Here is a 13,783-nt window from a genome sequence, read left to right on the forward strand (position 1 = left end):
CCTAATCTCTTCCCTTGGCGGCTTGTTAACGTTTGGCATAGGGCCTCTGTTCAGAGAATATTATACATTCGACATTCAAAAAGCCTCCTTACATATACATCACTTGCTAATTTCGTCAGTGTGTGCACATTTCAGCAACTGATAATAGGACATTGTTAGTTAAAGGACAAATAGCTCTGACCCACAAACTGACAGGATCTTTTTTTTCTGCCAGTTTCCGTCTGTCTCTTACAAATAAAAGTTGGGAGGAAGGAGGAGACGAAATATTGGATTTCTGCTCAAAAACGAAGGGTTTATATTACTGAGACAGGGAAAGAGGTAAAGAATGCAATTAAACCAGGAAAGTACAATATGTCACAGTTCTTTATGGCAAAACCATTTTTCTTGATTCTAGAAATAACTGGATAATACTGTTGAGTTGCTATCTTGAAACCCTTTTAGTTGGTTGTTGAACAATCTGGTAAAGCATAAATCTTGACTTTATATTATGCACACAAGACATTTTATTATCAGCAATTTTTCTTTCAAGTATTTCAGATTTTATTTTTCAGTCATATATCATTGGGCATAAAGATTTTGCTGTGGTTTGAAGAAGTTCTGCCCCCCTTATCTGGCCATAGAAAATAAAACCCTAGTTCATTTCTATGGTATATTGTAGAAAGTAGTGTATATCGGTTTTTGCCTTCATAGTGCAGAAGCCTAAATTCCTCCTTAAGCAAACACATCACTAGTGGTTCCCCCCACTCCCTTCTTCTTTCCTGTTTTATCTTGGAATGTAAATCCTTCAAAGACTGAGCTATTTTTAGTCTTTTCCCCCATAGGTGTCCACTTATGGGAGAGAACACGATTAATAAACGTTGTATGTAAGTACTTTAACCTTATGTGAGCCCATGAAAGGGGCATATGATTTATAAACCTGAGATGCAGCTTTATCTTGTTAAAGGTACTTCTTCCCGCTGGTCCATGGATACTGAGGTTGCTTTGCTCAGCACGGAGGGTGTGAAAGTGAGAAAAGAGTCAGTCCTGGTTGTGGCTGAACAGGTAAAGTCTGATCCTGAAGGTCTCTGTGCCAGTCCATTGGACTGGCTGCTATGGCAAGCCAAGCATGAGCAAGGGCTGCCTCCAGCACTACTGAGTCCATGAGTTGGGGCAGGGTAAAGAGAAGGATGCCTGAATGCACAAAGCAGTTCTGGTCTAGGGTAAGGATGAGAGAGGACCCTAAAGGTGTCAAGTGGTCTCAGAGGGGTACTGAACGGGGTGGCAGCAGAGGCCGAGGTGGCACCAATGCCCATGTGGGAGTAGTAAGGAAGGGGCAGGTGGGATGGGAAGGGGTAGGGAAGATTGCCAGTTGCCGCTGCATGACTCATCATGTACGTGTAAAAAGCCGGATCTGCTGGGTGAGGCCAGGTCATGGCCAAACGCTGCCTCTTGTCCTTCATCCTGCGGTTCTGGAACCAGACCTGGGAGAGACAGAGGAAAGAGAGAACGCTCTTAAAACCTGCACACTGTCGGGCAGACAGAAAGGCCAGGCCGGAAGATGCATTCTGGACACAACTGTTTGTTCCGTCTGTTCTCGCCTCAGACTGCGAGACACACACACCAAAGTCCTGGCTGGTACAGTCATTTCCCACAGTGAAAAGACTGGGTGCGGAGGTTGGTTTGTTGGCGAACGAGAGCTAAGCCACTATTTTAACTATATAGGTTAAACTGGCAAAATAAAAATATATCGTTCAAATAATGAGCTGTCATCAAGTAAAAGCTACAATTTGTCCATGTAAAAGTTGCTATAAATCTAGAGGGAGATCCAAAGTGGTGGCCTTTTTGTAGACACTTTTTTCTTTCTTACTCCAGAATTGCTGTCCTACTGTACTTGCTGTGGATTTACACATACGCCAAACAAGTGTATCAACTGCCTAGAAGCACTGCATCCTTCGCAGCATCTTGCGAACTCCCCTGGGGCATTTGCTGTTCAGCTTGTGTTTTATTTCACGTGGCAAAAGGTTGAAACGTTTATGTTAAATGCTCATTATTTAAAATTTCCCAGAGTGTAAAGGTAACCTTAAAATCAGGTGAAAGGAAGAGTAAAAACACTTAGAGACTGGGCTGTCAGGGGCCGCGCTTGCCTGATCGCTGATAACTTGTATTAAAAGCTACCGAGCGCTGCTTTTGTGCAGAAGGTAGCAGGGCGCAGCCGGGAAATGTTTGTTCTACCGAAAGCGCTTCTCAGCCTTTTGCAAGAAAGCCTGGCCGTTTAGATTTATATCGTGCTAATTGAAAACATGTCCAAGCGGTGTGTACCTTGATGGTGGTTTCTGGCAGATTTAAAGCAGCTGCCAGTTCACATCTTCTGGGCCTGGACACGTAGTTCTCCCGGTAGAATTCCTTCTCCAGCCGGGCTATCTGCTCGCGGGTGAAGGCGGTACGGTAGCGGCGCATCTGATCGCTGGCGTTGCAGGCCAGCGACCCCTGGGAGCCGCCGCTGCCTCCGCTGCATTTGGGGGGCTCCCCCCCGCTGCTGGGGCTGCCACCGGCCAAAGCCTCCGAGCACGGCCCTGCACAGTGGAGGAGCCAAGAGCAGTGACACACGCGTGATACATAGACCGGGGGGATCGCCCCTGGCCCGCTTCCCCATCGATCCCTTGCTCCCGCAGCTGTTGCCCCCCCTTCCTCCTCCCTCCAACACAGGACAGTATCCACAGCATCCTCAGTTCACAGGCGCAGCCCTGCGGATGCTGGGGGCACTGACCCCCAGCTGCCTGGGCACATAGGGCGTAGGGAGTGGGGCATTTACTTGGTGTTCACTTTCTGGAAGTAGAGGGAGTGTGATCTCTCCAGCCTCCTCCTCGGATCCTACACTGGGTTCTTACTGGTTGCGGTGCTTCTTTTCCGCATTGTGTGCGGTAGGAGCTGAGCTCCTCAACACCCAGTTTAAATATCAAGCTATGACCCCCCCCCATTGCGTGTTTTCTTTTTGTGGGTGTGGGTGTCTGTTTCCATCCAAGTCATCGGCACCGTACAGTGCAATAGCCATTAGCCAGCATCCCCAGCAGCAAACCAATGGCAAATGGCCTGGACGGAGACATGGCAGCAGGCAGAGCTCCTTCCTTACCGGGGGTGAGGGTGAAGATTTTGGGGACCCTTCTCTCAGAGTTAATATTCCCTCATGTTAAGTTTAAATAAAGCTCCTGGGCAAATTTGAAGGGGAAACGACCGTCTTCTGTGCCCAATCTCCCAACTTCTAGGGACAGAAAAGAAAAGGAGCTGATTTGTTTTTCTTGTGGGGGAAGGAGGGGAGAAGGGGGTGGGGTAGAAGAAGAAAAAGGCCTGGACGCTGCCTTTGCTTTCAAATGCAGCCAGTTCTCATTGTGCCTGAGACCAGAGGCAATTAAATCATTGGGACCATTTCCGAGCTGGCGCCACCGGGATATGGAAGTGACAAGGCAATTTGGACCTTTAACCAACGTGCAAACAGGGACCTACTGCTGCAGCTTGGGCAGCCAGGAGTCTGCAGCGATTTTACGGTCTTTATGGCTGCTTCCGTGCTCATCCAAACCCATTTCACCCTGCTCTCTGCCCGCAGTTACACAATCGTTTGATCTTGCAAAGCCCAGGAAGGTTGCTCTCAACCCTTGAAAAACGCACAAAAACATTGGGGGGAGGGCGAAGGGAAAGAGGATCCTAGTGCATGCACTATGGAGGAAAAGGCTGGCAGACGGAGTGTGAATTAGAATAAAGTATTGCTGCAGGAAAACTTGCAAAGGCAACGATATGTTTAAGTGAGGATGCGATTTCACTCACTCTGTTAAGTCATCAGGACTCTTCAGAGCCATATGCGCCTCTGGGTGCGTAACAGCCACATCTGCAAACCCCACTGTTCCATGCAGAACAAATGCATAAAAAGGAAACGAATTCGGGTACAAAACACCGCTACTCCTGGCCGGTCACTAAAACAAACTGAAGCCTGACAGATATCCCAGGCTCAAGGACACTAGTCACCCAGCTTGGCCGGCGCCCGAGCCCGGGGAAGGGAAGGGGGAAGCAAAGGGAAGTGGTGGGTACCTTTGCTGGGCTGGTACTCGGCGTTTCCCGTGGCGCAGTCCGGGGTGCAGCTCACCTCGATTTCCTCATAGAAATCCGACTCGGTGTCCGAGCTGCTCTGTTGCCCTTTGCTAGAGAGGGGCTCCGAGGCGAGCTGCTGTCCGGCCGAGAGCAGAGCTGCTGCAGCCGCCGAGCGACTCTCCGGGACCGTCCCTGTCCCTGGCAGCACTTCCACCTCCTCCTCTCCTCCTCCCCTTTCCCGGGAGGATAAGGGGCCAGATCTGGGGCTCAGGCAACTCCGATGGATCATCTTGTCCTGCGGTTCTTGGACTGGGCTTCCCACTGCTTCTGACAAATTAGAGACTCTCTTGCCAACAAGAGTGCCAAGTTGACCTCCTTCCAGAAACATCACCATATCCTTTCTGGGTTCCATAGTGGTTTTCTTCCCCCCCAAAATCCAAGTTCCCCTCCCCCCGTACCCCCCGCGTCTCCCGCCCCAATCCTGTGCAACGCACAGCCCAGTGCAGCGAAGCCCGCGGTGAGATAGGGTGACCTTGTGATGCGAACGCTACACTGTGCCGTGCCGGCTCTGGGAGGGATCACCATTGCCCTCTTCTTTCTAAGCTGTCATCCTTAATGGTGCAATCGTCATTACAGTACCATCGGTGACGCCACACATTGATTGCGGGGGGATAAATAGAAACGTCTGCCACTGCAGAGATGAAAGGAAGAGCCGGAGCTAATGGCTAGTGGTGATGCACCAGGTGTAAGGGCTTGGGATGCGAAGGGAAGTGTGAAAAAGAGATGCATATGGAATTCAGCTGCAAAGAGACTGTAACATGCGGAAAGAGTTCCTCAGGGGGAAGCCTTGATAATGAAGTAACCTTTTGATTTTTCTTTTTTTGAACCAGAACCTTGATCTAAAATTCACCAGAAGATCCATAGCTACATTGTAGAAGTGTGAAGATACATACTCAAGCCTCTTCCTTCGATGCATTATGTAGTGCTTACAGCCAGCTTCCTTGTCACCGCACATATGAGGTTTTAAGAATCCTTTGCAAAATCGAGGATAAGGAAACCTTTTTATTAATACTGTAGTGTATACGTAGCCTTGGTCACTTGTTCCGTTTCAACATTTCTCCTTTGACAGCGTTTGCTTTGTGATTTTCATTGTTATCAAAGGGGTGTGTTAAATGCTAGAACTGTCGTTAATATAATTACTTCAGTTTTAAACTTCAAATACTATTATTGAGGCGGTTTTCGTAATTGTAGATGTCCTAGATGTTTAGCACTTATCGTTTGAATCTGCTTATTTCTTCTTCCACAGTTTCCATTTGCAAGATGATTTTTCTGCGGTTGGGTGGTTCCCCCCTTTATAATAAAATATTTTGCATACGATTCTATTTTTCGCAAGAAGGGAAAACGTCTACAAAAAATAGTTGCCAAGACGAGAAGCAGACTCAACAAAATAGAAGTTATCAAATCCAGTCCTTATACAAAGTAGCAGATGCTGTGAAATATAAATGGCAGGGGCCACCATTTATACAGTACTGATCAAAAATAAGGGACCCTATATAAAGATAGTGATATCTGCATACAAGCAGTAGCATATGTTTTTCCACCAAATGCATCCGATGAAGTGAGCTGTACCTCACGAAAGCTTATGCTCAAATAAATTTGTTAGTCTCTAAGGTGCCACAAGTACTCCTTTTCTAGTAGCATATGGAGTCTCTTAGTGTATTTTTTTATTACAACGAGCAGGGGAAGCAACTAATCTATTTTTTAAAAATATTTACTTAGACATGTAGTGTAAAGTAATTTTCACCATCTGTTGTAACTAGGTTGTCCTGTCTTTTCGAAATGTTATTGGTTAGTCATGTTACAGAAAATGTTCACCCAATTACCTTTCCAATCTGGTAGGGAATTTACTGGCATATTTAAGGTGACGTTGTTTTAATAGGAGAATAGGAAACATAAGGAAAGAAGCATTTTATATTTATTTATAGTCCTGTGAAGAAGGTTTATGATGATGATAGGGAAAAGAAACCAGGATTAACCATATTATCAGTATATTGGTTAAAAATCTGTTCCACATATAGGGATAAACATACTACTTTGTGGCAAATCAAATATTTTGATAAGGAGACAGTGACAAAACCACCCTCCGTGGTCTTAAATACTAAAATAATTTACGAAATGCACTAAATATGCCTCCAGGTGAATGCGCGCATAAATTTGTAGCATGCAATTTTGATAATCTCCTGAAATGGTGAAAACTGAACACTAAATTTGTATTCTGTTCTCTTCCTTGCAAGTTTAGACAACCTCTGGACCTGCGCCCCTCCTAATGCTGGAAGAGGAATCAAATTGCAAGATTGGGCACTGGTGGGAATACTTTCTTCTCCGGAAGCTCCAGCAATGTGACGTGCACCCCGTATAATAGTGGTTGGATTGTTTTTAATGTTATCATTTTTAACCTTTGGCAGAGGGGGTACCATCTGGAGAGTGAGGGGAGGGGATTCGCAGCTGGGGAGCTGCACTTCAGTTCAACAGAGTTTGAGACGGAAGTTTAGGAATGAGCTAGTATATAAAGTAACCAATGGGTAATAAGGGGGAAAAAACCCCAAACGATGAGACGGACAAAACTCCAGTTTGTCTTGTTCAATGCCAAATGTATGCAAGTTACTGTCGCGGGGTGGAGGGGGGAGTCTTGAAGGTAAGATGCAGCATTAAAGTGTCTTGAACAAACTGAAATAATTAATCGGCTAAACTAGTTAGTATTGTCGGGGTACAAATCTGCTCAGATTCTGAGGGAAGGGTTGAGAAGCCCTTGGAAATAGGAACGGCTCCATTGACAGCTGTCTTTGGCTTAGTTGGTACTTCAAGGAATGCTTCCCGATCGCATGAAGAAAATTACCACTGGGCTGCTTGGAAAATAACCCTTCTGAGAGACATATAGATTGGGACTGCTCTGTGTAACAGTTTACTGTGTCCCATTCGTCAAATGATTTTAATGAGGTCTGTTCTCTACCCTTATACACATATAATTTTAGAATAAATTTATTTATCTGGCTCCCCTTCTGAGTACCCCACTCCTTCCTCCCACTACCCCAAAAATCCCATCCTTCAGGTGCATTGGTTTAGAAAGTTTGCCAATGCTTTATGCTGTCTGAATATCGCGGAAGATCAAACGTAGACCAAACCAATACTGAGCCGGACTCACGCAGCATCAAAAATATCCCTATTTGCTCTCACAAATTCAAAGTATAAAGGGCCTGAATCTGTCTCTGTTCACATCAAAGGAAGTTTTGCCAGTGATTTAAATGGGAGCAGGATAGGGCCTTAAATAGGTCGTCTTTAGTTTCTAAACCTTGGTTGGATCGTCACAATGGATAATTCCTTTTACGTCAACAATTTTGTGGTAGAACAGATCTCTGAAATTAACTCCCACCTGTTCCATTCTCATTTCTTTGCAAACCCCAACCTCCCACTGAAATGAATGGGAGATATGAGTGCGCAAGGAATGAATGCAGGACTCGGCTGGCTGTAGTCTGTCTAATGTTTACCACAGATCTGTCAAGATTCATTTGGAGGGAGACTCCCTCATTTGAGATGAATTTTCAAACCGTTTGGAAAGCATATCTCCCACGGTTTTGCTGCCTGTTTCTATGAGGCATTTAAACCCTAACGTTTTATTCTTAAATCTCCCTCATAATGGTCACAGTCATGATGTAGTACCCCTTTAAGTTCAAAACGTTTAAAATCGATTTATTCCATCGTGTTTATAGCTTTCCTTGCTGATATATGGCAGAAGAGAGAGACCAAAGGGATGGCATTCGAAGGGTAATATGTCAACTCAACGTTTACCAATTCTAAAAAGCAAACGAAATGAACGGCATTCTTGTATGTCCACGAATAAGACCTGTAAATAGTAATGGAAAATTTATATATTACAGCTAATGACACATATAAAACAGAAGATTCCCTTCGGACTAATCTGTTTGGGAAAGAATGTTTGATTAATCCACTTCCCACGAGCCAATATGGTGTCAAAATAACCTTTTAGTGATATTGTCTAATTTTATTGTCATCTGAAGCTATGACGATTTTGGATTTCTCCAAATTATCCCTCCGCCTTGCCTCCTTTTAAAAATGCTTTAAAACACATCTCTAAATTAGTAATAACTGAAGAAATTTATACATAACTCAAGTGAATTACAAAACCAGAAAGCCTATTTTTAAAATGTTAATGGGTGGTGTTAACAATAATGGTGTAATTATCACTGTTTTATTAAGGCTATTTTTAATGACATTGTTAGAGGTGAAAGCTTTGGAGAGAAGGAAAAGGGGCTTTATTCTTTAACTCTTAGGGTATAAAAGACCAAGATAATACAATAAAAGCAATTAACATACAGTGGGAATAAGGATAAAGAGCATATAAGTGGTATGTGTGTATATGGGCATATGTGTGTTCTGTTTAGCAAGCAGAAAACGAATGCCAACATGTATATGGAAGGCGTGTTCCTTTGTTCCTCATTTTTACCTGTTGGATACCGGAAGCAGTTCTTCCTTGACACTTCAGAAGGCAACTGAAGATTTCTTACCTGTTTGCTCGAGCAATAAATAATAAGGTAGGGCCCGATCCTGCTCCCATTAAACTCAGTGGGAGTTCCGCCATTTACTTCAAATGGAGCTGGATCGGGGCCATTACTTACTCGAGTGAGTGAAGTGTACAGGATTTTACCCTTAAACTATCATTTCTCCAGTCGTATTTAAATACATAAAACTTCAGTATCTTTTTATGTGGAAATAGATGGTAAAAATAGACACGTATCGTAAACTAACAGATTTGAAGGTATTTAGCCTGTTAAGTTTCAGAGTAGCAGCCGTGTTAGTCTGTATTCGCAAAAAGAAAAGCAGTACTTGTGGCACCTGAGAGACTAACAAATTTATTAGAGCATAAGCCTGTTAAGCTGATTCATTACAGGGACAGATACCACGCGCTAGATTTTTTTTTTTTGACTCAACAAATATTGATTCAGAAGCCTGAGTTCCTAGGTTTTGTTCTCAGTCTTTTCACGCTTGTACAGAAAGTCGAACTGGAAAACGAACAACACTTTTGTGCATGTTTCAATGGCTTTTGTGGCAACTGATGATATTTATTTAACAGGCGCTCTTACCCGCGTATCTTTGTAAAACCACTACAGAAAGTACTTATGGTGGATGGCATTTATTCACCTGCGTTTCTCAAACAAATGGAAGCTGGTATTCAAAGGGTTTTAATGGTGTGTCAGTACCTAATTATTAAAGTTGACTGAATGAGAATTCTTCTAGGCAAATGTAATCCTACTAATAATAGAAATATTTAAGAATGCGATTAACAAATAGCTATCATCGTTTTGGGCTTACTATTTTATTTTAAAAGTTTCAACAGTGGCTATTGTTTTGATTAAATTCTCGTGCAGAGGTTAAATGTGGTCTTTTTCTCTTTGAATTTTTCCCCTTGAAGAATAGAATAGACTGGTTCACTACCTGGAATTAAATTGGAAGGAAAAAAAGTTCCAGATATGTTTCACGATTCAATTTTATGAAAGTCAGCGTCATGTTTTATTAAAACAAAATGACTGTTCTCAAAATGTGGCGATGAGCATCGAAGTGGTAGCACTTTTCTGTTCAGTAAAAATGTGTGAATCATTTAATTAACTGATCTAGAGACTTTTATGTCTATATAGTATATTTCATTCCACGCGGACAATGCACAACAAAATAAATAGCTTACATACATTTACATGCTGATCGTATCAGATGTTTGCATACATAATAATTCACATAAAGTCTACACGGCGCCATATTTTGCGAATAAATGGCCCCTCCTCTTTCGAGGGATGAAATGACTGGAATAAAAAGCGTTGACACCAGGCACATACACTGTAAAAGATTGATATATGGATTAGGTTTGTAGCAGCATCCTTTTAAGTTCTTTCGAGTCTCTAGTTTCACGTATCTAATTACGCTTGTCATGCATGATCCCGCTCTTCTTGGGTCAGATTCTGATACTCATGTTGGGTAGTGTCTTATTATACAAATGGTCTTATTGAGTTAGTGGACGAGTTTTGAGCAAAACATGGTTCAGCATGAGGGTATCAGAATTGGCCAACTGAAACTCAATGTCAAATTTTCATTGACTTCAGTAGCACCAAATCGGCCCCTTTGTCCCCAACACCTGCTATGAGATTTTTGGGCTTGATCCGTCAGACTTTATTCACTTGACTAAGCCCCAATGAAGATTGCTTTTCAAGCATTGAGTAAGGAATACAGGCAGGGGCCATTCTGCCCTAAATCCTGCAGGGATACTTGGTCAAATGCTTCAAGCCAGCACATTTGAACCCAGGGTAGATAAGCAGGAGGCCCCAATCATAGGGCACAATCCTGCTGTTTATTTCAGTGAAAGGGAGATTAAGCTTTTGATCTGAAAAGGAGCAGGCTCCGACCCGGTATACACACCCTCCTGTAGGCTTTCCTGTAGGGAAAATTGTTATCCCAGTCATGGGCAAAAAAGGGGCTCTGTGGTGTCACCACGCAAAATGTGATTAAAAACCTTCTATCATTAAAGGAATCCCGAAGACAATTTCCAATTATGCAATACAGGTCAGTGTATCCTAAAAAGAGAGAGACTTGCCCCAAAGTGATCCTTGTTAATACACTTCTCTCTTCTACCCCTGTCAGATATGCACTCCGCCTCCCCAACTCCCAAAAAAAGGGAGACAAAAACTCACACAGGAAATTCAGGCACACATGTTTAAGGGAATCAGTTTGGACTCTAGGGCTAATGTCCCCAATATCAAGTAATTGTGATAACATGAGCATATTTCTGCATTCATATATAACAGTCCCAGCGACATTGTTGCATAGGTTTTATCCAGTCTAATTATTTTGACTACAGGTGTTTGAGGCGTTTCTGTCACCTGATCCCATTGCATAGCTCACATCAATAAGGAGAAAAGGCATACATAGGCTATACAGCTATAACATTTCTGGAAAAGTATGAGGCCTTTTATGCTTGACTAACAACCTTCAATACTGGCTAATGGTAAGGAGATGCTAATGCCAAATTAACCATCAGCCATTTGCACTTGTGCAAAGTTGGATGTAAAACGTTGCCAGAGCAAAATGTTAGCATTCGACACGAATCTGGGACAAGTGCAGGACAGAGGAGAATCAGGCCATGAGCCTTGTTTTAAAAAGGAGACTAATAGTAAAATTAAGCTGAGCACATGTGGCTTCTTGGGGCGGGGGGGACCCTCCTTCTTCCTGCCCCAAAGCTCATAACTAGAGATGATAGGCGGTAGTATCTAAAGAGCATAAGACTAAGGACCTTATCCTGGAGTCCCCAATGAGCAAACAACAAATAGCCAGGTAACTCTTATGACAGAAAATATGCTTCTGCAAGAGTACATTGTGTTCTGCATGGATGGTGAAATCATCTTGTTGCACTCTGAGATTAAGAATAAAGTACAGATACCAATGAAAAGAATGCAATTGTACCAAGGCAGTGTGAATTGTCTCAAGAATACAAATCTGTGGGTTAATAAAGGTCCAGATCATTCAGACTACCCAATTCTTAATCAGGGAAACAACCCATCGACTTGAATGAGAGAGGACTGCTATATTTGGCCCTATACATGTTGTTTCTTAATTTAAAATGGTCTCAATATTTATTTACTTAGAGATTCCATAGGCCATAGACCTTCCCCAAAATAATTCCTAGTGCATATTGTTTAGAAAAACACCCATACTTGATTTTAAAATTGTCATTGGTGGAGAACAACGCAATTTGTTGTATTCCCCTTTTATTTTTTCATTCCATTTCCTAGGCCTTTAAATAGTGAGATGGACAAAGGAGCCAGAGGGAGAGCATAAGGTGTCATACAATAGATATTCATTTTGTTAGCGAACCTGAGCTAACTCTTTTGATCACATGTAATAGAGATGCAGAATTTCAATCTTAAAGGTGACTGCATTTCTTCCCTACCTGTCCATAATCATTCTTTAGTTAGTTAAGGGCTGAGAGGCTCAGGGGAAAGACACTTGTAAGCCTCTGATATTTACTAGTACTCTTATAAATGCTTAAAATCAATATTGTTTATTAGAGAGGACGTCCATAGTGCAGAGATAAGAGAAGAGAAAAAATTGAGAGAAGAAGAAAGAAGAAGTCTTAATAAGAGCCTTCCATGCAGTTTATAGTAGTCATCTAAATATACCTCGTATAGCAATTTCACATGTTCTTCCTACATCAGGGCCTGCCCCCATATTCCTTGATATCAGTGGGAGTTTTGGCTGTGCAAGGACTTCATCTCAGGTCCTTCATAGTGTAAAAATGAGTCGAACTTACCCATATTTTTATCAGCTTCAGCAAATAAATTGGGGGCAAAATAGATGTACAGATAAAGTAAAGCTCTGCTAATGTTTGTCAACCATGCTCAGAAAAACATTGTTTTTCTACCTCATTATTCAACTCACCACGCCAACTAGCCCTTTTGCAAAGTAGCTGAAACCCACATTCTAATAAATTGTGTGGGATCCAAAGAAGAATGCGTACAACCACAGTGTGGATTTTCAGGAAATCTGTCATTCAAAATGACGTCAGTTGGAAATAGGAAATTATTATTGCATCTCAGCTACTTCAAAGAAAAATTGAATCGAGTACTTTATTTGAATTGGCTGTTCTGTTGTTTTAAACGGTGTGAGAGAACATACTTGTTAATATAGCTCTACACTGCTCAGGTATTTTGTATTTGTGAGAGACGGGAGGAATAGGCTGCACATGCCCGGGAATACAGCAAGAGAAACGGATAGGCTGCTTTTCAGCAAGGAAAGCAAAGCACAAGCCCAACCTTTTCACACGAAGCTGAAGCAGGTATTTATTATTCGCTGTAGACAGAACTCGGCTAAAGGGGGAGGGGAAGGGAGGAGGGAGGAAGAGAAAATAAGGACAATGGAAGGATCAGCAAATCAGGAGTTGTAGCTGCTGACCCAACCCAAGGGCTGCTTAGTGGGGTTTTGCAATTCTTATGTTTTGACTACTGCATGGAGGTCTCCTCTCTCGGGTTATGCTCCACCGGAGCTCGTTGACAACAGAGTAGGAATGGTCTTCCAGTCCAGGGTCATAGGCGAAACACGTACATTCAGCGAGACGCTTCTCTCTTCTTAGCGGTGATGCGCAAAGAGGAAGCACAGCGCAATCAGGACCAACAAAGAATGCAAGGGGTCGGAGGGAGGAGGAAATCAAAGCATCACTGATTCAAAGTCTTTGCGAGGCTCATTGGCACTAGAAGAGGGACTAGAGGTGGCTGTTCTGCTTCAGATCCCCATTCTGCTCAGTGCCAGGGCTGCGCACAGCCAGCGCTGGGCGCTCCCCCAGGCTGCAGCCCTGTGTTCCTACCAGAGCATCCCACCTCCCTCCAGCCCAACGGCCCGTTGCAGTGATCGCAAAGGCCTTGCACAAACTGCTGTCTTCTTGCGCCCCCCACTGCTGATGGGCCGCAGACATGAAAGGAGCCAGCTAGTCCGCCCTACGCCTGTGCTCGAGAGAATCGGTGGCCACACAGGCGGCGGCTGCAGTGATGGATATCCCTGCTTTGCTTTGCTTTGCTTTGCCTGAAGTTGTTTTCTTCTGCCCATGCTGCGAGAAGATGGGGGTAGGTCCCCCGCAACTTGCTAGCGGAAGAAGAGAAGATATGCTGCT

General features: G+C 43.4%; 1 protein-coding gene across 2 annotated transcripts; it reads right to left on the reverse strand.

Moving 5' to 3' along the window:
* Positions 1-777: 777 nt before the first annotated feature.
* EVX1 (even-skipped homeobox 1) lies at positions 778-4,471 on the reverse strand. Of its 2 annotated transcripts, none has more exons than XM_038392640.2 (3): positions 4,068-4,471; positions 2,299-2,563; positions 778-1,460 (listed from the first exon to the last, which is right to left on the reverse strand). In XM_038392640.2, exons 1-3 carry the CDS (start codon positions 4,469-4,471, stop codon positions 930-932), a joined length of 1,200 nt encoding a protein of 399 aa, XP_038248568.1. In that variant the 3' UTR covers positions 778-929. The 2 variants fall into 2 exon arrangements, with proteins under 2 accessions (XP_038248568.1, XP_038248569.1); XM_038392641.2 differs by having other exon boundaries at positions 2,299-2,552; positions 4,060-4,471.
* Between the last annotated feature and the right edge of the window lie 9,312 nt (positions 4,472-13,783).

Source organism: Dermochelys coriacea, chromosome 2, assembly GCF_009764565.3.
Source record: "Dermochelys coriacea isolate rDerCor1 chromosome 2, rDerCor1.pri.v4, whole genome shotgun sequence".
Classification (NCBI taxonomy): Eukaryota; Metazoa; Chordata; order Testudines; family Dermochelyidae; genus Dermochelys; species Dermochelys coriacea.

What these genes read in the sequence shown, in the direction of transcription:
- EVX1 (XM_038392640.2), bottom strand. Translation starts at nt 4,471, where the DNA reads ATGGAACCCAGAAAGGATATGGTGATGTTTCTGGAAGGAGGTCAACTT. An exon ending in GGAAACGCCGAGTACCAGCC is followed by an intron (nt 2,564 to 4,067) that starts CAGCAAAGGTAC and finishes CTCTTGGCTCCT; the next exon opens with CCACTGTGCAGGGCCGTGCT. An exon ending in TGCCAGAAACCACCATCAAG is followed by an intron (nt 1,461 to 2,298) that starts GTACACACCGCT and finishes TGTCTCTCCCAG; the next exon opens with GTCTGGTTCCAGAACCGCAG.